This window comes from Physcomitrium patens, chromosome 9, assembly GCF_059467195.1.
Source record: "Physcomitrium patens ecotype Gransden chromosome 9, ASM5946719v1, whole genome shotgun sequence".
Classification (NCBI taxonomy): domain Eukaryota; kingdom Viridiplantae; phylum Streptophyta; class Bryopsida; order Funariales; family Funariaceae; genus Physcomitrium; species Physcomitrium patens.
Genome location: NC_143418.1, coordinates 15,081,113 through 15,104,013, shown reverse-complemented (window position 1 = coordinate 15,104,013; position 22,901 = coordinate 15,081,113). Strand labels below are relative to the sequence as shown.

Here is a 22,901-nt window from a genome sequence, read left to right as displayed (position 1 = left end):
AGCTCCGAAAAAAAGTGCATGCATGGAAATTTCTCATGCTGCAAAGAAGAAGAAAAGAGATGTGCTGGTGTCACTGGCTTCATGAGAACCATTGCTCTCACATGAGAATTGTAGCCTGGTGGCAAGCAATCCCATGCCAATCAATATCATTGAAATTGGAAATTATTTTAGCTAAAATAGAGGGGTGGGGACAAGGTGAGCTCTCAACCTCTGGAATTAAGGCATTGTCTTTTGTATGATGAGCTAGGAGCAGACTGAGGGCATATCTCTTCTAAAGTTGCTTTCCATGCAAGCATATGGTTTGTCCAACTTGGCCTGACTGAAGTGGTCATTTGTAGATATCAAAACATTAGAAAAGAAAAAAGAGAACTTGAATGCAGGATCTGAATATTCTCTGCAGAGCAAGTTTCATAAGTTAAAAGGATTTGTGAACAATATCTTGTGCTCTGATATCTCCCAACTCCAACAAGCATGTTTGAGTTGTTTGAAGTGTTTGATGTGTCCTAATAATGCATGCACGTTGTAATATGCACTTTTGAAAGTAAGCCACCTCCTGATTCGTCTGCCTTGAAGTGAATTCAAACACCCTAAATTATTTTGCAGTGTAATAACTGAGTGCGTTCTCATCCAAGGTGTGAATCAGACACTTGGCGTTAAACTAATGAATGCAAAAGAAAAAGTTATCGAAGCAATATGATACTCCCATGAAGAGCATGTCCGAACTCAGATTTGATAAATGTGTCTACCTGAAATAGAATGTCGGTATCCTGACGTTAGGACACTTTCCAACGTGTTAAGGACTGTTGGGCATGGTTGTTTCGGGGAAAAGACAACGCGTCGATGAGTACACTTTTGATGTTTGAGAGTCATTACACTGTATCATTACATGCCAAAAATTGGTGACCAAATCCCTATGACGTCATTTAAACCCATAAATTTGGCAAAGAATAACAAAATGCTGATCACATTGTTCAAAAGATGGTAAATTTGACAACATTTACAACGGTGTGATTGGTCACACCATGCCAGAGCCAGTATCAAAAGCTTCAGCTGCCGAGGACTCTTTAGTAGAGTCCATTTGTAAGGAGCAGGAATGTTCGATGACTCAGCAGTCTGAACCAAACTGAGTGTAATTTGTTGAGTGTAAAACTCATCAGAGATTGGTGATGGTTTTGGTACCCACTTTTAACGGAAGCTGAACGATATGTCTCTGATGTATTACATTACACTAAGTCTTGATATAAGACAAAGAATGCTCCTCTATATAACCTTAAATGAGCTACAGAGATTCCATTCCTTGTCAATCTAACCTTCTCCTGCACAAGTAAACAAAAGGCTATGGGACCGAGTATAGTATCCCGAGTCTAACACATTTGCAAAAAGCATCTGCTAACACAACAGCAACACATGACACCAAGACCCAAAAAGAAAAACTACGTACAAACCAAACTCAACTGCAGAACTAAGCTTGGGCTAAATTATATCCAAATACACTCGAGTATCCAATCAACAAAATGCCACAATGACAGGACCCCTAGTTACGACCTTTAACTATCCAGATCCGCAGCAGATTTGCACATCCAAACAACGCCAAACCAGATGATGATCGCAACTTAGAAGACTCGCACTGAAAACTGGAGTGAGAAAAAGCACAGTAAAATATACAAGTAGCACATACCTTTTGTTACAATGAATGTAGCATCAAGTTTTCTGGCATCCTTTGAGGAACAAATACAGCAGCTACAAATCTTTCAGGATGAGCACTACCGGGGCTGTACACCACTGGGGGTTCACGATGTGCTTCAAGTTTGCCACGGGGACTCCCAATAGGACTGGATAGTCCAGCTAAAAATTCACTTCCATTTACTCTTGCCATCCGGTTCAATACTACCAACTTGTCGAGATCATGTAGTTCCCTTGAGAGCTTCGATGCAGTGGGTGCACTCTCCGATCTGTCCATCCCATTAAATCGTTAGATGCCAGAATGATAGACAAGACAGTTTCAGATATTGACATCGATTAGCCTCCAATTAAATGAGCAGATGACCAAATCCCCATTCCTATTATCAAGAGACTCAGTGGATTCATACCTAGACAACTCGTCCTGCAGTTCGGTCATTTTTTGTGTAAATTGTAACCTCAGCTTGCTTGGAAGCGACAGTGAGCTGGCGTGTTTCACCACCGCAAGTTGATCATTCTTTTCACTGCATGACCTAGGAGAGTTTCAATACCCGGATTTGAAAGAAAATTGTTCTATTATCAGATAGTTCCTAAAAATCAACATGGGGATACTGATGACAAAAATATAAAGCAGAAACTTCCCGATACTTAGTAATAATTATGAAGGAACATTGATGCATAATTTAGCCAAAAAAAAAACTAAATTACTAATTTCTAAACAGCGGCAACCATTCAAAACAAAATTATGAACAGAAAACCGTACTCTAGGAATGAAAACTTCAAGATCTGGGAGGTTAGGAAACATACGATGAAACGTTTCCATTGCTTTCTTCCACGCATTCTTCAATAGTAACACCACCAGAAGGCTCCCGGCTCAAACCAGTGGCCAACCAACAAGCTTCACTAACTGCAAACTTCGCAAGCACAAAAGTGGCAGATTTGTAATCATCCAAGGAATTTCCCTTGAACAACTGAGAAGGGAGAGCAGGAACAATTTGCTGCATAAGTTGAGTGGTGCATTTCAACCGCCTCTTAGCCCTCTTTACACACATTGCCGTCACATCAAGTGTCTCGACTGCATCATTGAACCGTTCCTGTGGGCCAGAAAGCAAATATTAAGAACAGTTTACAGTGGCATCCCTTAATTACCGGTCAAGGACGTACAACTAATAGTAAAAATAGATTACGTTGCCATTAACCTGTTTACAGCTACAATCACACAACCTCACTGAAGCTACAGTAAAAGAGTACTAATTGTAGCAGGCAATCCTACCGACTTAACGGCTCTTTTAAAGAAGGATATCAATTCATCAAAAATTAGAAGATAGCAGAATCGTTGGATCGGCTACAATAATGTATACCTGGTCTTGAAGAGAATTGGTTGCAGCTGCCCACTCCATCTCAGCACGGCTGCACAACAGACAGTAAACAATTTACATTTCACTACACTAGTGATACCACACTATCTATAAACATCGTGGAACTAAACGCATACGAGGTCTATTGAATATGTAAAAATCAGTTACAACTTGAATCTCTTTTCCCCAGAAGAAAAATAGAGCAGCTTACATGCAATTTTTAAATCTCCAATCACAATCATTACAAAGATAGCTAGACAAGAGTCGCAAGAAAGCTACTCCACGAAAACGAAACTTAAACTACAGTACTAATAACATTAAAGACCTTGTGGTTGGTAGATTTGTAGACCCTTGTGAGATAGTGGTACGCCAAGGTACAAGTGGTGGATACTCCTTCCTCTTTTTAAGCAGGGGTGCAACTGGTGCCGCTTGCTTCATTTGCTGTAGCTGCTGCAAGGCACCAGGTTGGCTTTGAGAAAATCCAACACCAACTTGACCAGATGAACCAGCAACCATCTCAGGGGTTGTCGGTTGTTTGCCAGAGGACATCCCTGCAGGCATTGCTGGTCTATCTGGATAACCCACTCTGGACATATGCTGTTGTGCTGCAATTTTAGGATCCAAGCCAGAAGACAAATTTGGATGATCCATTGAATGACTAGGTGCATTAATCCTTTGACTTTGTTGTAATTCCTGCTGAAACTGTATTTTCGCTGCTTGACTGAGGCTTTTGTACAAGTGCTCAGCCTTCTGCCTGGAAATATTATCACTGGGAAAATGCCTGTTGGCCCCAAGCAAAGCATTGTTCATGGCCATCATCCTGTCCTGTTGTGGAACATGTCTTGGCATATTTTCAGCTTGTAATTGCGCTGCTCGCATGTTTTGTGCTTGCATTTGAGCCTGCATCTGAGCCTGCATCTGAACCTGCATTTGAGATTGCATTTGAGCCTGTGCATATGCAGCAGATTCCTGCCGACTAAAGTCGTGCATCAGGTTTCTGCCTTGATGCCAGCCCTCATTATTCCTTGAAAGTTGAAGCTCCACCTGCTGCTCCCTTGACATGAACTCAGGCCGCGATGGAATTGGACGCTGAAGAGGGCTGGTTCCTAAAGGTCATGAACAAGGAAAAGTTAGTTTAGAATGAATACAGGCAATCTACTCTTCGATGACATAAACTACTTGAATAACGTAATAGTAAGATTTAGCAGTACTAAAATCTACCTGTCCTCAAATGTGCAAAAGAGGCTGAACCAGGTCCAGCACAATCCTCTAATGCTGATCCATCTTGATCTTCCAAAGGTTCCGCAATCTTCTCACCCTGCTCTGTCTGATTCAACAACTCCAACGTACTTCTGCAAATGAAAGTATAAATGTGAACAGTTTAATGCATAAGATGCACTACATACCAACAAAAAATAATCTAACCAGAATAAGCACTCAACAAACGTACACGAATTCAAGCAAATTGACAAGTCAAAGACTGTTGAACCTCCACTAGAATTACCACGTGCATGCTCAGTACAACACTCCAATATGCTAGAGTGTCACGCAGTAATAGCATAATTGTGCTTTACCTTCCAGTATCTGCCATATCTCTACGGTCAGAATATCGCGTTCTGTGCGCTAACATACTGCCGGTGTAGGATGTATGTTCATCATCACCACTTCCAGGTCTTGATGGAGTAAAGTATTCCTATACAACCACATCATGAGATATTAGTATTTTAATTCAGATGCAATTTAGAGTATCACAAATAATTCCTTTCAAAACTGTTCTAATGTCGTTGAAAACAGTACTTAACACGAACATAAAGAAGAGTTCAGCAATAGTAAATAACTTCTAACTTCACTATTTGAAAGATACAAACTTGATCACCATATCCATCCCTGTTAAATAGCAGAGAAAACAAGTCCAATGCATGCCAAATCGTGTACCTTGCCCGCATTTCCAGCCATATTGCTTGGCTGATGTACTCTTCCTCCAAGCTTGCACTGTTCGGCACGAACCAGATTAACAGTAAGCCCCCAGCCTGCCATACCTTCTTCTGTTGCTCCATTCATTAAAGATCTTTCACTACCATTTTGATGCCTAAAGCCCGGCAAAGCATTCATTGCCCGGAGTGGTTGGGCCCCTGATGAGTCCTCTTGCAAATTAGAAGCTCGGGCATTCATCATAGCTGCCAACCGGTTCTCTGCTTGTTGATTACTTAGCTGCAGCTGTAATCTACCCTCCTGCTGGCCGCTACTATCCATCACTGTGTCATCAAGTCTTTGCCTGTTATCAGACGCCCAAGCATTGATCCTTCCTTGATTCTGCAGGTTACCCTTGCTCAATGATGTCTGTTGATCCACAATAAAGTTGGCACTATGGCCTGCGCGGTCAGAGTTTTGATTAATAGCACTTCCGTCCTTATCCATAGGATGGGAAAAGGAACTTGCATGTTGAACACTCGGATCAATGTGCCGACTTGCTGAGCTGAGATCATTTTCGCTCAAAGACGCCTGGCTCAAAGCTTCCTGGAAGCTTGGACCCTGACTATTCAATTGATGCCTTCCATCAGCATCCTGAAAGCTCTGAACAGTCTGAGGGCTTCCAGAAAGCATCACCTGTTGCTCATCCCTAGTGGCCTGTTGACTTTCTCCGCTTAAAGCAGCCTGCATAGTGCCTTGAGCACCAACCCAACCACTCTGTGCCATCCTAGCATTTGGACCATCAGAAAACTCAGATTGCGGTCTGGCACCATGAGAATTGTTTTGCGCCCACATTGCACCCTGCTGTTCTTTATCCGTCTCTGCTAACTGAGTCGAGTTTCCTGAGTTTTGTACGCTTTGCCACAAGCTCTTCCAGCTCGCCTGTCCTCGATCAATATCTGTAAATGCCTGAAGAGACGGATTCCCAGCTCCTGGTTGTTGAGGACTTGCCTGCAATAAGCCGTGGTTACGCCAGTTGCTTTCCTCCTGAGAGTTCTGCAATTCCTGTTGCCTCCCATTCGCCTCCAGCTCAGATAATTCCATCATTGATGTCCCAGGATGCATAATACCACCATTTCCCTGAACAGATAAAGGATGAACAGCGGTGGACTTGGGAGTTCCCTGTTGAACGATGGCGTTACTTTGCGTATTGTGGTGTCTCGAACCAAGTTCACCGGATGACTGAGAGTTACTGGGTTGAGCACCATGAGTTCCCCATGCGTTCTGCTGCATTTTAGACCTCTCAAATGCCAAAGAACTGTCAGTGTCAGGAGCAGCATGGCCGTCACTACCAGCAGACCAACTGCTGCTCTTAAGCGTGGAATCTATGTTTCCTTGCAACACCACTGGAACCTCAACCTGCGATGTATCTGGATCCATTTCATAATTATTCCACGTGGGCTGCCGTTTTCTATCATTCACATTCTGCAAGAAAGACCCACCCGCTTGGTGAATACCTTGCTGGTAAGTATGCCCAGAATTAGCTGCCAGATGGGTATTTCTCGCCTGCGGCATCTGCGGCATCATATTAACAGGACGACCCTGTACATTTTGGGCATTTCTGCTTGCTGCCATCAGGTTATGTTGCTGCTGCAGTCGCTGCTGCTGAATAGGATCCAAGGATGTTAGACTTTGAGAAAATAGCTTGACGTGAGGAATTCCATCTTGTTGAACAGCATTCCCTCTCAAGTTCTGTTGTTGCAGTCTCTGTGCTTCTTCTAGAGCTTGTTGGTTGGCTGAAGCGAAATTACTCTGGTGTGGACTACCAAGAAACCCTTGAACATGATTCGGTGCTTGAGATGGCGGCGGCTGTTGCATAGTTTGTCCAAATAACATTTTGGCCTTCGGTGCTTGTTGTTCTGGAACTGCTGGTCGAGCTTCCATCCCAAGCAAAGGTGATGGACCTGCTCCAATACTACGAGGTATAGGTCTGTTAATTTGTGCCGCTGGTGATGGAATCTTGGCCATCCCGCCTAAGAATGCTGGTCCAGCTCCACCCTGTGCATTTGCATAAGGGTTGGACTGCTGGCCGGTCTTACTACTCGTTGCAGCAGATCCATGCAATGATTGATCCAGTCCAGAAGCTTTCATGGCCAATTGATGCCAGCTAAAACTATTATCTTGACCCAGAAGATAATTAATGGGACCCTGCCCAGCTCCAGGCTCTGTCTGAGTAGGGTACATAAGGCTTCCGGAACTATTCTGGATGGCTGTCTGTAAGTTAGGGTGGACAAAAGGATGATGAACATCAAGTGTCATCTGTTGAGGATTAACACGATCAGATTGCTGATGTACCACTTGAGGTAAATCCTGCAAAGAACCTTCACCGTGAAACGCTTGGAACTGGCTCCCAGGAGCTTGACTCTGATTCCCTGCAAATTGTTGTTGCTGCTGGGAACGCTGCTGCAGTCGCTGGTTAGCCTGTAAAGTCAGCAACAAAGGTTATCAAATGCGATTCTGATGTAAACTGCAGAAAAAACAACCGTTTTAGATTAATGTAACAAGATCGAGGTGTGCATGCTTGTGCACACCTTCAGACTGTGTGCGTGTGCGGTTTGATCAGAACAAAACCAAGGGCAACAATAAGCACGGACCCGTCATCCCCAACTTTCCTTGGGAAAAACTAGAGTGAGGGTGGACACCTAAATAAGTATCACATAATATTTTAACCCACAGCAATAATATTTCACAATCGGACAGAAAGAAGAAGGGAACAGTGCCTTAGAGCAGGCATGCTCCGTGCAAAGAGTTTCACCACACCAAAAAGCAGAGAGCACAGCATTCCTCACTGATGACAAGCATCTCTTGGTCAGCATTTCTTGAACTTCCTGCATGCAGTCACCACCCCTAGTATTCCCTGCTTTGGAGTAGCACAAACAAAAGACAGAAAGAACAGATATTGTTCAATAAGAGAATATTCGTCTAGCACACCTGAGCTTGTTGGCGTTGTTGCACATCTTCATGAGCATTGTTGACATATGCATTAAACTGGCGAGGCTGCTGCCACACTGGCAGCTGGTGTCGCTGCGGGTGCCTCCACATCTGGGTCTCACCTTCGTCAAGTTGCTGCTGCCTACTTTCTGATTGAGGTTGTCCCTTCACCGTATAATCGCCCCCACTTAAAAAGTCATAGTCACTAACCTTCAATGATGAGACCTCCATATTCTGATTGTCATATTTGCCGAAACTCTGATTTTGCTGCCCCTGCAATCGAAGTTGGTTCTCTCGGCTAGCTTCTTTCAATCGAATCTGCTGCTCCCTGCTATTCGCTTCTTGCAAACGAAGCTGCTGATCTCTGTTGATCGCTTCTTGCATTCGAATCTGATGCTCTCGCTGCTCCCGAAGATGGTGTTCTCGAATCTGCTGCCCCCTAAGCTGCTGCTCCCGAAGCTGCTGTTCTCTGCTGTTCGCTTCTTGCTGCAGTCGACGCTGCTGCTCACGAATTTGCTGCTCACGAATTTGCTGCACCCGAATTTGCTGCACCCGAAGTTGCTCCTCTCTAAGCAGCTGTTCTCTGCTGTTAGCGGCTTGCATTCGAAGGTGATGTTCTCGATTCCTGGCTTCTTGCAATCGCATTTGCTGTTCTCGCATCTGCTGCTCTCGAATTTGCTGTTCTCTCTGCTGTTCTTGCATCACAGCTCTATAACGCTGTTGCTCTGCTAGACTCATGTTCTGTGCAGGAGAACCGGCCTGCTGAAACCCAGATCCATTTAAAAGACTCTGGAAACCGTACTGAGGATTTTTCTCAGGTGTGGAACTCTGAACAGCCTGTACTCTTGATGAATTCGGACCTGGTTCAGATGACTGAGGAATCTTATGAGGCTGAGTAGCGTTCGTAGGCAAAAAAGAGTACATAGAGGGAGTCGGATCACTATTCACGGCCTGTGGTACAGAATACATAGCTTCTGGATACTCCGAGCTATTTTGAGCACCCCCAATCTTTAACTGCATTGCTCTTCTTTGATCCTCAGTCATAGCCAACCAGTTGTACACCTGTGACTGATCTCGCTGATTATTAGTTCCCATCCAGGAATTATCAGGCATCCACCAACTATTTCCTGCAGGCTGAGGCTGCTGAGAGGTCTGGCCTGACTCAAAAAACTCCTGGTTTTCCTCGTTTCCATCACTTCCAAACAGTGATAGCTGTGACTGCTGCTCTTGCTGCTGAGGTGCTTGATTTTTGGCAAAAAAATCAACACTAGAAACAGGCTTCGGCACTGGTTGAGGGATCTGATACTCATCGTATTCCACGTCGCTACCTGCCACCCCATTCTGCACCATACCTCAAACGAACACTTATCACGAGCCAAATTCATCTCACTATTTGTGCGAGAACATACTTAAATGGACAGAAGCACACATGACAAAAGCGTTCACGTCACGTGGGTACCTTTGGTGCATGACAATATCCAAATACACTGCTTAAGAAATTGTTAAAAGAGCAGCACCTTAATCAAATAGGCACCAACAGGAAAAAGAAATGGAAGGAGATCAGGCAGTAAAGGTAACTAGTTCCATACGTCAGCGTTTGAATGCATAGCTTGGTCTTTGTAGAGCTGTTTCTCCGGACCATCCCTACAGACAACGTGTTCGCAAAAAACTGTCAACAATGAGCTGGCATCGCTCACAACTTGGACGGAAACATCCAATATACTTAAGTGGAAGATAGAAATGAAGAAAATTATTTAATATGCAGATTGGAAGCTTTGATTCACATAATTCAGCACCAGGACTGAGTACGAAAGAAACAAGGTGGTTAAGAAAGATCTGAGATGAGATTGCAACTCGAGTAACTACAGAACCTCGCATGTGATATACATACGAAGTTTCTGGCGAATTGTTAAGTTTTCTGCGAGTTCTATGCAGACACACATGACGAATAATCTGTGGAGAGGCGACCCCTGACAGAACAAATCTTAAGGACGATAGGAAGAGTCCCAAATTATATGGGTATTATAGAACATTGTCTGGGGTGAGGCACAGCGAATCTAGTAATGGACAAGCCAATTAGTTTTCAGTATCTACAAGCTCGAAATTTCGGAGCTCATAATAAACATATTCAAACCCACTACTGGAATTCTCAAACAGGGATATCAACCCACCTTGTTTGCCCCAACGATTGATTGTCGTCACCATCGGGGGCATAATCATAAGAACTAACCACTCCCGAACCTTCTAGTAGTTCAAACGAAGGAAAAGAACCATCCGCCGCATGCCCATCTTTAGCACACCACATAATATCACTATGTCAGCAGCATACAATTTTGACACTGGCACTGTCAGCACTTAGATTCGGAACCAACAGAAACTTAAATGACACAGACCAAGCTCACCTGGAAGCAGGACAGCTGTAGCCTCTGGTGCTGAAGCAATGCTGCAAGATAAATGCTGAAAATAAGTGCGTGGAAGCAATAAAATTAGACATGAAACCCCTTTGCCTTCTTTACCTTACATTCTAGGTTCACTCTCAACTTAAAATGAAGTTCAACGCACGCACTCTGCTGTAAATAATAGATCATTGAAAAGTTTGTAAAAATTAAAAAGAGAGCGAGAGCAAAAAAAAAAAAAAAAAAAAAAAAAAAAAAAAAAAAAAAAAAAAACGTCTCACGATTCACAGCAGTAGAACGCAGTCCCGAGACTCTACAAATGGGGGAATGATCAACCCAAAGCCTAACTACAGTCGTAACCAAAAGCACATACTTGTTGTTCGGTCGATCCAGCAACGTAAAATCAATTGATGCGTAACCATCCTGCGACATAATAAACTCATTCTCGATCTCCATAACCTTCAATACCTCCGCGAAAGCTCTCTGATCTTTTCCTACAAGGAGAATTTCCCACCTCCTAATCCTGTCAATCCTCCGGCACAACTTCGCTCGCCATTTCTACAGCCTGCCTCTGATATACGCCACTGTCCTGTATTCCGCCCCTGAATGCATACCACCTCCAATGACGAAAGAGGGAATACGCCACTGTTCGCACGCGTCCGTCGGAGACGTTGACAACAGCATCTCTAGGGACAAGCTTGAACTGTGGTTCGAGTGCTGTGAGAAAAGGATTTAGCCTAGCTCTGCCATGCTCTGCGCCACTCACGCCAATCCTTCTTCCTATCGCTGAGCTGCTGTGGCAGGTCCTCGAAGAAGCCCGTCGACCTACTCCTAATTCAATACATCCATCGGGTCAACACACCTACCCCCAAAGCTCCCGCTACACCGACCGTCACATACCGAAATGTAGTGTTTCCCTGATGCCAAGTCCACCACAAACTGTATTCTAATCGTCCACGTTAAAGAACCCGGAACGCCCCGTACAGGAATAAATATAAAAAATAAAAACAGCCAACAAAACACGCTCTGGGAAGTTCACCCCGCGCAGAAAGCTCGGAGCCAATCTCACCCTCAACACACTGACCTACTCACAAAAACCTCATCTCCGCACCAAGCATGAGCATCGCCCCACGCAGTGCAGTTCCACCGCAGCACGGATTTTCCCCCTCCTCGCAATAACCCTAAAGATGACCCCCAAGCCACTCTCTCACTAAAGCGTGAATCTCCTCCGCGTCTGCCTTTCACTGCAGAAACCTAGGGTTTGCAACACTACTACGAACCGCCAACTCCCCGAAACAAAGCCAACACAAATACAGCCTTCTATCACACTGCAAACGTCACGAAACCCCTGCCTGCCTCTTCCGCTTCCGTTATGTCTGTCTTCCTCTCGCGACGAGAACAAAATTCCGCAGGTCAAACCCGCTCCAACTCCTGCAGAATGATTGGCCACTCCGCATGGCTCACTCAGGCCCGCCTGAGCCACCACCGCCAAAACACGAGAGCCGAGCAGCACGATCACATGCGCCCGGACAACATGTTCACCACCATCATCCCCCTCCACGAACCACGTGTGCGGGCACCCTGTGTCCCTCCATCTCTCTCGTGCCTCACTCCCTCTAACTCTCTTCCCCCTCTCTCTCACTCTCTCTCTCACTATTCGACCCGGTTGGTTCCGTGCTGGCACTGTGGTGGTGCTAAACCGATCCCGCCATATCCAGGCAAAGAGTCCGGGCACAAGCCATCGCGCGCTCTTATACGGTCTCTGCCACCCCCCACCCCCAACCAACTGCTCCTCTCGTAGAAGAAGCAGGGCACCGAGTCGTGAGCGTGGGCTTCGTCTCTCATTGACAGACAGACAGACAGAAGCCAGGAAGTGAAGCCCCGTTGGCTGCCCCACCTACTCCTTCCTCCCTCCCTTGCTTCCGTCCCTCCCTCCCTTGCTTGCTTGCTTGCTCACTTGCTGGCTTTGCTTTGCTTGCTTTCTGTTTGGCTCCTCTCTCCCTAGTGAGCGAGTATGGCCCTCACCTCGACTGTGTTGTTGTACTATCCTTCCTTCCTTCCTTCCTTCCTTCCTTGGTCACCCGCTCTCTCACCATTGCCAAGCCATAGCCATGCCCCCTCTTCCTCCTCTCGCTTTTCTGTTCCATTTCCACCGTTGCGGCACGTCCCTCCCTGGCTAATTCTCTCCTCCCCAATCGATCCCCACCCAATCCAGTTAACCCCCCATTCTCCCCCTAACTTTCAAACATGTCCCAACCTATTCCTGTCATACTGTGTGTAGATTCATTCCTCAATGAGTGGAGAGGTAGATTCTATGTTTTGAGTTTTATTTATCTTGGGTTTTATCCCCCTCTTGCTTTAGAATGTGGGATGAGTGGTTGAAGCATTCTTTCTCTCTCTTTGCTCTCGTTGTTGTTATTTTTCTCCATTCTTGAGGGTGTGGAGTTAGTTGTGTCAAATGATATAGAGGAGGGGAATGACGAGGAGTGAGTTAGAAGCACTTAAGTTCCAACTCCACTATCTTCCCCTTTGTTTGTATTTATAGTTGTATACTTTTTCTTGTCTTTTCTTTTCTTTTCTTTTCTTTGTTTTTGGCATTAGAAAGTGAGGGCTACCCATGTGTTTGATGTGTTGTGAGTTTTGAACTTCTGCTCCAACTGAAAAGAGTCCTGTGGAACTCACAGCTCCGTGTGGGATGTTGTGTTGTAGTGGGTTTTCCTACAAAGACATAAAAATATCAATATTGTTATTATTATATAAAGAGTGACAGAATTGGATTTTGCATTACACATCCAAGGGGCCCATGATCATTGACAATAGTTTTTGCTTGTAGAAAAGCAATTTTGCCTCCCTTGCTTCCATCAATGCCCCATTTGGTTCTCATCTTGATCACTACTGCCACTCTTCTCCTCTTCCCTTGACAGCCATCACTTTGTGAGTTGCCTCCAAAGCCCAAAACCCCATCACACATATCTTTGTTAAATGAACATGATTCTTACACAATTAAAAATAATACTAAAAAGCTGATTGTGGCTGCTGTGTTTCTGATCATTGATCCTTCAATTGCCATGCAAAACTGCTTAAAACAATGGAACCTTGGGAGTTGATTAAAAGCACAAACTATATTTTATTCTGAACTGTGCACTTTTTGGAACCATGCATGTGAATTCACCAATTTTTTAAAGAACTAGTGTGGAATTACACCTTTATGGAGAATTTATGAGTTTTTGAACATTGGATGCATGTGAGACTTTGTGGTGGTTTTTTTTTTTTTTTTTTTTTTTTTTCTGAGTCATGATTTACCTTCATTTAATATTACTCAAACTGCTATTGGATGCAAGAAACAGATTAAGTCTGACAAACAAGTATGATATGTGTCTGGCATGTATATTTCCTGTGTTTGAAAATTATGCTTGTCAATTCATCAGTACACTGTGCATGTTTCAAATCATGTCTTGGAAATTGGGGGAAAAAAAAACACAAACACAAACTCAAACACATCCCTAAGTATGGAAGAATTGAAAGAACAAAGTTGCACAGAGAAATCCAGTGTGACTCTCAAAGGAAACCACAAACCTATATTCATAGTTGACCACTTAACACAATTTCAAAGTCTGGATTTTTCCAAATTCAAAAGCTCCAATCTTAAGCTCATCACATGAACTTGATATAGAAAGTTCTGTAAATCAATTGCAACTCTAAGTTAAATCAAGTTTCAATTAAAGATTCTCAATTCACATTGTGAGAACACAAGAAGTAACAAAAATGATCAAGGCTGAGATAATGTTCTCACTTATTCCAAGAAATATAATGTTAGAAGAGAGAATACTGGTGTGCTAGGAAAAGAAATAAAAATAAAAAAACAAAACATTCAAAATTTATTTACTATAATTATATTTTTTCTGATGAACAATATCACATGAAAAAACTAAAATTTCTTTGGAATGTAAAATAAAAGAAAAACCCACTGTTAATGTGGTATTTGACCTTACAATATGTGAAACAAATTAAGGAACAATGCATGTTTATTTTTATTATCAACACAAATTATATAATTAAGAATGAAATAAAAAAACAAAAACTCTTGCATTTCTCCTGTTAAATTTTATTTTTACAAAATAATTTCGGATTGCATTCTCAATAAAATTCTATGATAAATTTATCTCTACCTTGCAAGGTATGTAGATGAATATCATCCAAATGGAAGCAACCAATTGGACAGCGATGGATGTGTCTGTTAGGGAGGAGCGAGGGGCCACCCTCATTGACTTTTTGATTCCGAATTATTCGGATAATTTAAAATCAACCTAATCGGATGAATGAGATAAAGGATCAGATCGTTATCATCCATCTACTTCTCATCCACATCGTTTTCCCGCCACGATTGCAGCATACTTTGATTTCGTGCAGGATAGAAGAAAAAAAGCAAAAGTTTCAATATTGTTTCCGACGTGGAGGAATCCAGTCAGCATAGGAGGAATGCCACCAGGCTCTACTCCACTATTTCGCTTCCAACTGGGCAAAGGCTGCCACGTCTGACGCTGACTCAGACTCACACTATTGCCGCCACGTTATCCCAATTAGAATGGTCTTAATTTGTTTATTTACTTATTTTATTTATTTAAAAAAGGATGAGTCTTGTTAAATAGGTGGGTTGTTGTTGTTGACTTAATAAATGGGTTTTGGAACATTAATGAATAGAAGAATCCTCTGATGATTCGAGTACCCCCTTGGGATGTTTCTATGATTATTATTATTATTATTTTTGTTGCTGATGTGTGAATCATGATGCTCCATTACAAAAAGGGTTGTCTTAAATTGTGGCAAAAGGACAACAATACCCCTGAAAAAATAATAATCATGATGATAAACAAGAAAAAAAATAAAAGAAAAAAGATCAATATTTGAGGTTATATTGTTATTACTTGCTGTAGATGAAAGAGAAAAAACAATCAAGTTCAAGTAAAGTAGGTTTAATTCTTTCTGATGTGTTGTATCTTATGATTCTTGTTTTTGGTTTGCTATTTTTTTATTTTATTTTTGTATGTAAAGCATGAGTTTTGTTTGCAATGAGCAATTAACAAAACAATGGGGAAAAGAAACCAAGTATATACAGATATATATATATATATATATATATATAGTATGTAGAAGCATGAAATGTAGCATAATATGTGTTCTTCGAATTATAAACTTAAGGTGCTGATGTTTGCCGAACCTTTAAATTCAAACTAGCCTCCTTTTTTTTTATGATATTCTAATGCTAAATCATAAGTCAAACAAACCTTTATTTTGATATAGAAAGTTAACTTGTTGTTTTATTTATATTTTTAGTTACATTTAAATTTTCTGATATTAATTATGCTTTCCTCTCTTTCTAGTCCAAAGAACATTCTTATAATATCAAATTCAATTTAAAAATGAAATAAATATAATATTACCAGAATTACATGGTTCTATTTTAGAAGGTTGTTGATATTTTTTAATGTAATGTTTATTATACAAAAATACAATGGGCTCATGTGGCTTTATTGTGATTTTTTAATTTTTTATAAAATACTGATTTTACATATTTTATTATAAATGTAAAGAATATTTTTCTTCATGATATTTTAACATTAATAAGTAATAAATGCACAACTATACTAATTTAAATGATCATTGCCTTTAGTCACAAAAAAAATCAATCTTATATCTTTATATAATTTGTTTTAAGCCTAGTAGCATAGTGTAATAAAATATATTGCATATTAATAAAAAAAATCAATAATATAAAGAAATAAATAAATAGTTATAAAATTCTACATGCACACTTTATTTCATATATAGTTTACATGGAGATGTGTTTGACATCCTTAATAATCCTATGTATGTCATTCTAGTGAATGCAAAACAGGTTTTTATATAAATAAAAATACCACTATAAATAAGATGGCTAAAATAAAAAATATATAATTAGCTTAGTATTCTGAAGAATAACAAATGTCGCTATAAAGATATTCTTAAACATGATTAACGCCAACTTTTCCCAATTTGTACAATAGTAATTGAACTATGATGCAAATCTGATATCATGAGAACTTAATAGAACACTAGGATTTTGAACAGGATCTCAGATGTTTTATCAACTGAAACAGGTTTTGAACACAAAACTTTTGGATGTGAATAATTAAAAATATTGGTAATAGTCATAACGTTACAATAAATTTATAAACTCTCATTTATATTGCTAAAAGTAATCATTTAAAGGACCGTTTTTTCTTTTCATTTTCATAATAATAATAATAATTATTATTATTAAAAAAACCCCCCATTTGAAGTGTGCATCACCATTTATGATTTCTCAAATAAATATGCATGTATGTATATATATCCTCTCATGTAGGATTAGAAATTATAATTCCAAACATTGGGTACTTTTATTTACTTATTTTACCCTGAATTCATTTTCAAAAAAAAATCCACTTTGGTATCCTATCATATTTGCATCAATGTTGTTTATAAAAAGATTTTTCAAAATTTGAAGCATTTTGTCTGATTGATTGTACTCAAATCCATGGTCCCATGTGTGTCAATAGCCCCATGACCGAGGATTTTCGTTATACCAACAGTTATCATCCATACCGAACACCGTGAAGAGAGTAAATGGATGATTAACATTCCAAATACATTCATCTTATTACGAGGCATCCGGCTACAGTTGACCATGGAGCTGCATCCACGCGAGGGGATTTTATTAGGGCAGCAGGATTCGTGCCATGAGAGCACGGCAACGGCGCAAGAACGAACAGATTACTATTTGGATGAACATAGAATCAGCGGATGGATGGGCGTTTCTCATTCACAGCTGTAGGGATGAGGGTCACAAACATTTTCTTCCAAAGGTTTATTGAGTCTCGTCAAATGGGTCGAGATGCCGAACTGAGGTCCTCAAGTGAGGCCGCCTTTGGTTCAGCACCTCAAATTCGATCGCCCGTGTTAACGCGGTCAGAGTACAGGCACAAGGCCATGGCGGGTGGCCATTCCACTTGTCACATTGCAAGCACGGCACCAACTCTGCACTCCCCCACGTGCGGAGCGTGATTGTTGGATGAATGATACATTCCGTTCATCATTGTTTTATTGGATGAATGATAATTCGCGAGTGTGGTGGTTGAGCTCCTTTGTTTTTTTTTTGGGACATACAAGTAACAATTCGCAAAAATATTATCATGACCACATGTTATTGTACTAATATCAATATGGTTTGAGAAAATTTTAATTACGTTCAGTTCAGTTCAGACAGTACTGTTAGAATAATATTTATTTTCTCACTGCAATTTCTTTGCATCAGTGCGAGCAAAATCAATCAATTCCAAAATTAATCTTCAGAATTTGTCTGGATGTTTGAAAAAAAGAAAAAGAAAGAGAGAATTACTCAAAATATCGTTGTAAAATATTATCACAATTTTATTCGGTACTTGTAGTTGAATAATGCTACTATCAATTCCAAAAATATAACAATTTAAAATTCATCATGTATAGATTTTGCATGAATGCTGTATTTTTTAGTTTGTTTATTTTTGTGGTAGTTACATTTCTAATTTATTGGGAAATTATGTTTTTCTTATTATCATAAATAACTATAATTATATCAGAACAACTCTCTACATATGTTATGCATATCTGTGCAAAAATAGTTTACAATATTGAAATTGTTAGAATGATATTTTGCAAAATTTGAGATTTGTTGCTATTTGTTGAGGAAAAGATTGTATGAGAAAGCTTGTTTATTTCACATGTTCAGAGTGTCAAATAAAAGACATACAATACATAAATTAAAGTAATTATATGAAAATAAGAAATAAAACAAAAAGGGTGTAAGTTAGATGTTACTGATTTCACAAGATAACAATGGTTAAGAAAACAAAAGTAACAATGAACTGGGAACTGAGATGAAAAAAAAAAAAAAAAAACAAAAAAACAAAAAAAAAACACACACACACAGCTTGTAAGTGTCAATCACAGTATCCAGAATTTTACAAAAAATCATATCATAGCTTTATGTCTTGTTTACAGTATTAAAAACACAAATTATGAAATGATATGTTTTTATTTTGGTATCAATATACTTGCAATGACATTGGAATGAAGTACAGAAGTTACATGCTTGTTAAGGATAGTGAGGCCTATATTGATGTAGTATAACTGTGTGGCCCTTCATAATAAGTGTGAGTTCTGTTTTTGCAAAAATCATACATGCTATGATAAAGTGTTTTTGCATACATGTAATCTAATCCAAATTTTAATAAATTTGCAAATTAAGTAAGAAGTTGTGTATGAGAGGATCAAAAAAATAAGCACATGGGACAAAAGAATCTCATTCAAACCTCAAAATTATTATACTATGAGATGCACCGAAATTATTTATATGAAAATAATAAAAAAAATCATATGCAATTACACAAGTTATGAATTCTAAAAAATATGACTTATTCTTGTATGTTCTAACTTACGTATCACACAAAGTCCTTGTAGGGTTTTACCCAAAAAAAACCCCATCAATTTTCAAAGGTTTGATTTTATAGTGTAAACAAAATTGTTGTTTTTAATATTATAATAGAGTAAATTTATAAAATATATGTGCATCAATCTTGTTATTTAGAACCTTTAGTAACATTTCCACAACTTCCACTATTGGTATTGTTTAAAAATTATTTGTAATATTCCTCTGTAATTGGAGGACCATAGTATCACTATTATATATTTAAAAAAGTATATCCCATGATAAATTTTCTGACTTGTACATTTGCCTGTGACTTGGTAAATACATAATTTTTCAATCTTTTACACTTGTTAAAATTTGTTTCTTACGTCCAACCAAATTTTGTTTCCAAATCAATATGCTTCACAAATATTTTTATTGATGTACTATGTAAGCATGGAATGCATTATTGTAGAATCTGATTATTGATTGATTGTTGCTGTACATGCTCTTGTGAACACACTGTTTTGAATGCAATTGTTTTTTTAACAACAACCACATTATGAAACCCAAAAAAGAATTAATATCACTCCTTTCAACAGGGAACATGCCAAAGGAGAACACAATGTTGTTGGCTAATTTCACTACGTACTCATCAAACAATAGAATGAATAAATAAATAGTAAATAACATGATCATGTACGCACTCGCAGTCTCTCTCTTTTTTTTCTCTTTTTTTTTTTTTTTTTTTTTTTTTTTTTAAATCCCAAAGAAAAATATACGTCCCTTCTGCTGAACATTGACATGCAACTGCCATGAATTTGTCTCTTTCGCCATGTGGACAACCAAAAAATCTAAAGTTTCAAAGAGTATTGAATTTTAAACGTTATGTTTGTAAAATCATTATTTAAGCCCTGAAATAGTATTGGATTTTCTAATAATGAATAAGACAGGGAGCGGGTTTTCCTCGTCAAACGTAATCCTCTTCAAGGGCCATGAGAAAGTAAAGGGTGCAGTCGGAAAAAGCGAAAGCATTAAGCGAGAGAGTGTCGGATGATGCTATTTTTGCAGCAATGGCACCACATGGCTATGGCTATGGCGGCAATTTCGCTCACATCATTTCGTTCACAAATTCTTGTCCGATGAAGTAAACATTGCCCGCACTGGATCACGGTCGCCGCATCGCGAGCTGCGTAAAGTTTTTGCAGAACGATGTTTGGTTTGTTTTTTCACGCGAGAACTTTTGTAGATGTAGTGGATTTTGATTTGTGCGGATATGGATGGGAGTTTCGGGTTTCGATCGGGTTGTAGTGAGGACGATGTTTGAGGATTCGTACCAGCGCATGGATAAGAGGAGAGGCTAATGGAGGTGCATCGGGAGCGGGAATTGAAGGTTGTGAACGATCAGATTTGGGAGACATGATGGCAGCATTGAGTAATGGAAGCATCGGAGACATGATGGCGGCGTTGAAGCATCTCCTCAGCTTGTCGGGTCCACCCCGGTGCAGGATGGACAGTAGGATGACAATGAGCTCGGAGACTACGAGTCAAGAGACGAGAGCGAGGACGAGGGCGAAGGAGGAGTAGAAGAGGCAGAGCCTTGGTTTGTTTATCAGTGACTGACAGGTGATGAGCCATTGCTGCTGTGGTAGGATGCCACGGCTTGTCATACTGTTGATTAACGGATTATCGCTCTTGGAACGCATTATGAGACAGTACATTTTTTGAACTTTCTGGACAATCAGGCTTTAAATCTGCCTCCCCCTTTCATTTCTTTTCTTTTTCTCTTTTCAAGGGGTGGCTTGGCGGATTTGAGTTTCGGTAACAGGTTCCAGTTCTCATTGTTATTTGACAGGTAGAGAGAGTTTGGAGTACACAGTGATAGTGAATGAGGTAAACTTTGATTCAAGTGGAGAAGACGTTGGAATCTGCTTTGACGACAGTAGTGTTGTCATTAGCAGTTCCTTAACTGCCGAAAAAGATAAGTTCGAGGATCATCGGCCTGTGAATGCTTTTGCACTTGATCCGAAGTACGCTTGTAAAGCCTCGAAACAATTTGTTTCAAAAAGGACCTGCTGGACAGCTCCTCTTTCTCAGCAAGGGCTGGTGAAGTTCCACAAGGAAGGTAGCATCATTAGTAATTTGCGGTTTCCCACTTCAACTTTTTGTCTCTACCGCAACAGAAATTACATACTCGATTGTTATGGAACAATTACCCACAAACATGCAGTATGGCGTCATCAGTGCAGCAAGGAAAAGGCAAGGAAACATGAATGGTAACTTGTATGAGGTTTTTGTGATACGTCCTGCACTCTGGTGAATGGATTGGGCATGCTGTGAACATGAGAACAAGTCTTATTGCTTGGGCCAATAGTGCTGGTATCAAACTGTATGATACAGCTTCACATCAATGTGTAACGACTATAGAACAATCACCACGTGCCAATCTCTCTCGTTCTACTCTTTGGCAGGTTTGTTTTTTCACACACATCCAGTATTTCTACTTGTACACCACATCCTTCTAGTAATTAAGAAGGATTTGATTTTCAGGAACGTTTGCACAAATCAAGCCGCTACTAATCTTATTAGTGCTCCAAATCGTGCTTGTTAATGATACACTGATACTTGTAGAATGGGCTGATTGTATCAAGATTGCAGTCCTTAGGACCCGAGGTTGGGATGGCTTGGCAGGAACCTTAGGGTCAGGGACGAAGCATGTGGAAATACGGAGAACCCTGCAACCAGACAACTATATGTCAGGACTTGCACTGTTTGGAGATCAGCTTGTGTTTCTCGCTTACTTCCTGGACCAAGAGGATTGTGAAGTAGAGTCCATAGCTAAAGCATTTCCATGGCAGTTATTGGTGTTACAGAAATTATTTAGCTATGGTTGGTGGATTTGTAAATTTTCTATACCAGAATATTGCTTCAGGTGCCATTTTCCTTCGACAAGAATTTTACCAGTCAATGTGCAACCTCGCTGGTTCCAAATTTATAATGAAAAAATGTGCCTTAATCTTCCATCACATCTGTTCGGTATGGCAGGGATATGCACATCAGCCAGAAGCGCGGATAGTAACAAGACGTAACAAAGAGTTGGCAACCGACACTCCTTCTATTCATTACTATGATCATTACAGAGCCAAAGATTACGTTCTTGCTCATGCTCCTTTCATCGGCGCGAACATCTACCTGTTTTTCCAGGATAATTGTACCAAAGTAGCAGTTATGAGGAATTTGACTGGTGTTGTGAAACTTATTTTGTTTTTGGTTCGCGAGGTATTTCTGATTTGGCGAATTACACGCTTTCATTTCGTATTAATCAGTTTTGTAGGAATGATGGGGATATTTACGCAAATGCCGATCATCCAATTCTCCATGTACCTTGGTTTTGCAAAAAGTGTTGAAGCGACGGATCAGTGGGTATCTAGACTATGTCTGTCGTTTTCCCTGAAGGTGTATTTGCGAGACCATGTTTTATGTGAGTATATGTGATGCTTTTGAATGCTACATTCACACACACACACACACACACATATATATATATATATATATATATATATATCATATATACACACACACACATATATATATATATATATATATATATATATCTATCGAGAGAGAGAGAATTTAGAGCAGTGTATTGTTTGGTTGATATTTTTTGGAGGATTATTGGCATAGCTGCTATTGTCGTTAAGACGCTATTTTTTTGAGCTCTTCGTGTTGAAGACTTCACACATAGAGATGAGTAGTGTAAAATGAGAACTGTAGAAGACGGTAGTACAAAAGCACAGCTGTTGGAGGAGGTACAAGCTGTTTTAATTGCTTGATGTTGCGGGATGTGAGCGATTTGTAGATTATGAATCCGCACTTGGTCTGAAACTTTGAAACGTTTATTCTTGTAATCGACGTTGTTAGACGTTATAAATCTATTTGATATTTCATAGTTATACAAAAGGATTGATTATTAAATCAATTTTGTGGCGACTGTCGTCTATGTGAAGCTTGGGGCTGTGCTTTGTATAGTGAATTCGACAGCGCTGTTGATGCTCTTTAGTGGAAATTGTCTATCAGGTGGGCTCTACGTAGACTATCCTC

At 40.2% G+C, this 22,901-nt stretch overlaps 2 protein-coding genes across 7 annotated transcripts; one reads left to right on the top strand and one right to left on the bottom strand.

The window, feature by feature from the left end:
* Positions 1 to 948: 948 nt before the first annotated feature.
* Positions 949 to 12,119, bottom strand: LOC112286274 (uncharacterized). Of its 5 annotated transcripts, none has more exons than XM_024528018.3 (15): positions 10,710 to 12,119; positions 10,343 to 10,383; positions 10,112 to 10,229; positions 9,530 to 9,584; positions 7,941 to 9,281; positions 7,730 to 7,837; positions 4,974 to 7,430; positions 4,613 to 4,731; positions 4,260 to 4,390; positions 3,364 to 4,144; positions 3,042 to 3,090; positions 2,488 to 2,774; positions 2,091 to 2,213; positions 1,679 to 1,952; positions 949 to 1,316 (listed from the first exon to the last, which is right to left on the bottom strand). In XM_024528018.3, the coding sequence occupies exons 1-14, from the start codon at positions 10,790 to 10,792 to the stop codon at positions 1,685 to 1,687; spliced, it is 5,961 nt and encodes a 1,986-aa protein (XP_024383786.1). In that variant the 5' UTR covers positions 10,793 to 12,119; the 3' UTR covers positions 949 to 1,316; positions 1,679 to 1,684. The 5 variants fall into 5 exon arrangements, with proteins under 5 accessions (XP_024383786.1, XP_090109401.1, XP_024383787.1 ...); XM_090253275.1 differs by having other exon boundaries at positions 10,851 to 12,118; XM_024528019.3 differs by having other exon boundaries at positions 2,091 to 2,204; positions 10,710 to 12,115.
* A 7,498-nt stretch (positions 12,120 to 19,617) lies between these two features.
* On the top strand, positions 19,618 to 22,309 carry LOC112286527 (uncharacterized). Of its 2 annotated transcripts, none has more exons than XM_073536172.2 (3): positions 19,618 to 21,271; positions 21,492 to 21,732; positions 21,846 to 22,309. In XM_073536172.2, the coding sequence occupies exons 1-3, from the start codon at positions 21,211 to 21,213 to the stop codon at positions 21,874 to 21,876; spliced, it is 333 nt and encodes a 110-aa protein (XP_073392273.1). In that variant the 5' UTR covers positions 19,618 to 21,210; the 3' UTR covers positions 21,877 to 22,309. The 2 variants fall into 2 exon arrangements, 1 of the variants encoding a protein (XP_073392273.1); XR_016504860.1 differs by having other exon boundaries at positions 19,627 to 20,426; positions 20,656 to 21,271; positions 21,492 to 22,309.
* The last annotated feature ends 592 nt before the right edge of the window (positions 22,310 to 22,901 follow it).

What these genes read in the sequence shown, in the direction of transcription:
- LOC112286527 (XM_073536172.2), top strand. Translation starts at nt 21,211, where the DNA reads ATGTGTAACGACTATAGAACAATCACCACGTGCCAATCTCTCTCGTTC. An exon ending in CTCGTTCTACTCTTTGGCAG is followed by an intron (nt 21,272 to 21,491) that starts GTTTGTTTTTTC and finishes ATGGCTTGGCAG; the next exon opens with GAACCTTAGGGTCAGGGACG. An exon ending in ATACCAGAATATTGCTTCAG is followed by an intron (nt 21,733 to 21,845) that starts GTGCCATTTTCC and finishes TCGGTATGGCAG; the next exon opens with GGATATGCACATCAGCCAGA.
- LOC112286274 (XM_024528018.3), bottom strand. Translation starts at nt 10,792, where the DNA reads ATGGAGATCGAGAATGAGTTTATTATGTCGCAGGATGGTTACGCATCA. An exon ending in CAATCGTTGGGGCAAACAAG is followed by an intron (nt 9,585 to 10,111) that starts GTGGGTTGATAT and finishes CGTTGTCTGTAG; the next exon opens with GGATGGTCCGGAGAAACAGC. An exon ending in CTGCAGGACGAGTTGTCTAG is followed by an intron (nt 1,953 to 2,090) that starts GTATGAATCCAC and finishes TGGGATGGACAG; the next exon opens with ATCGGAGAGTGCACCCACTG.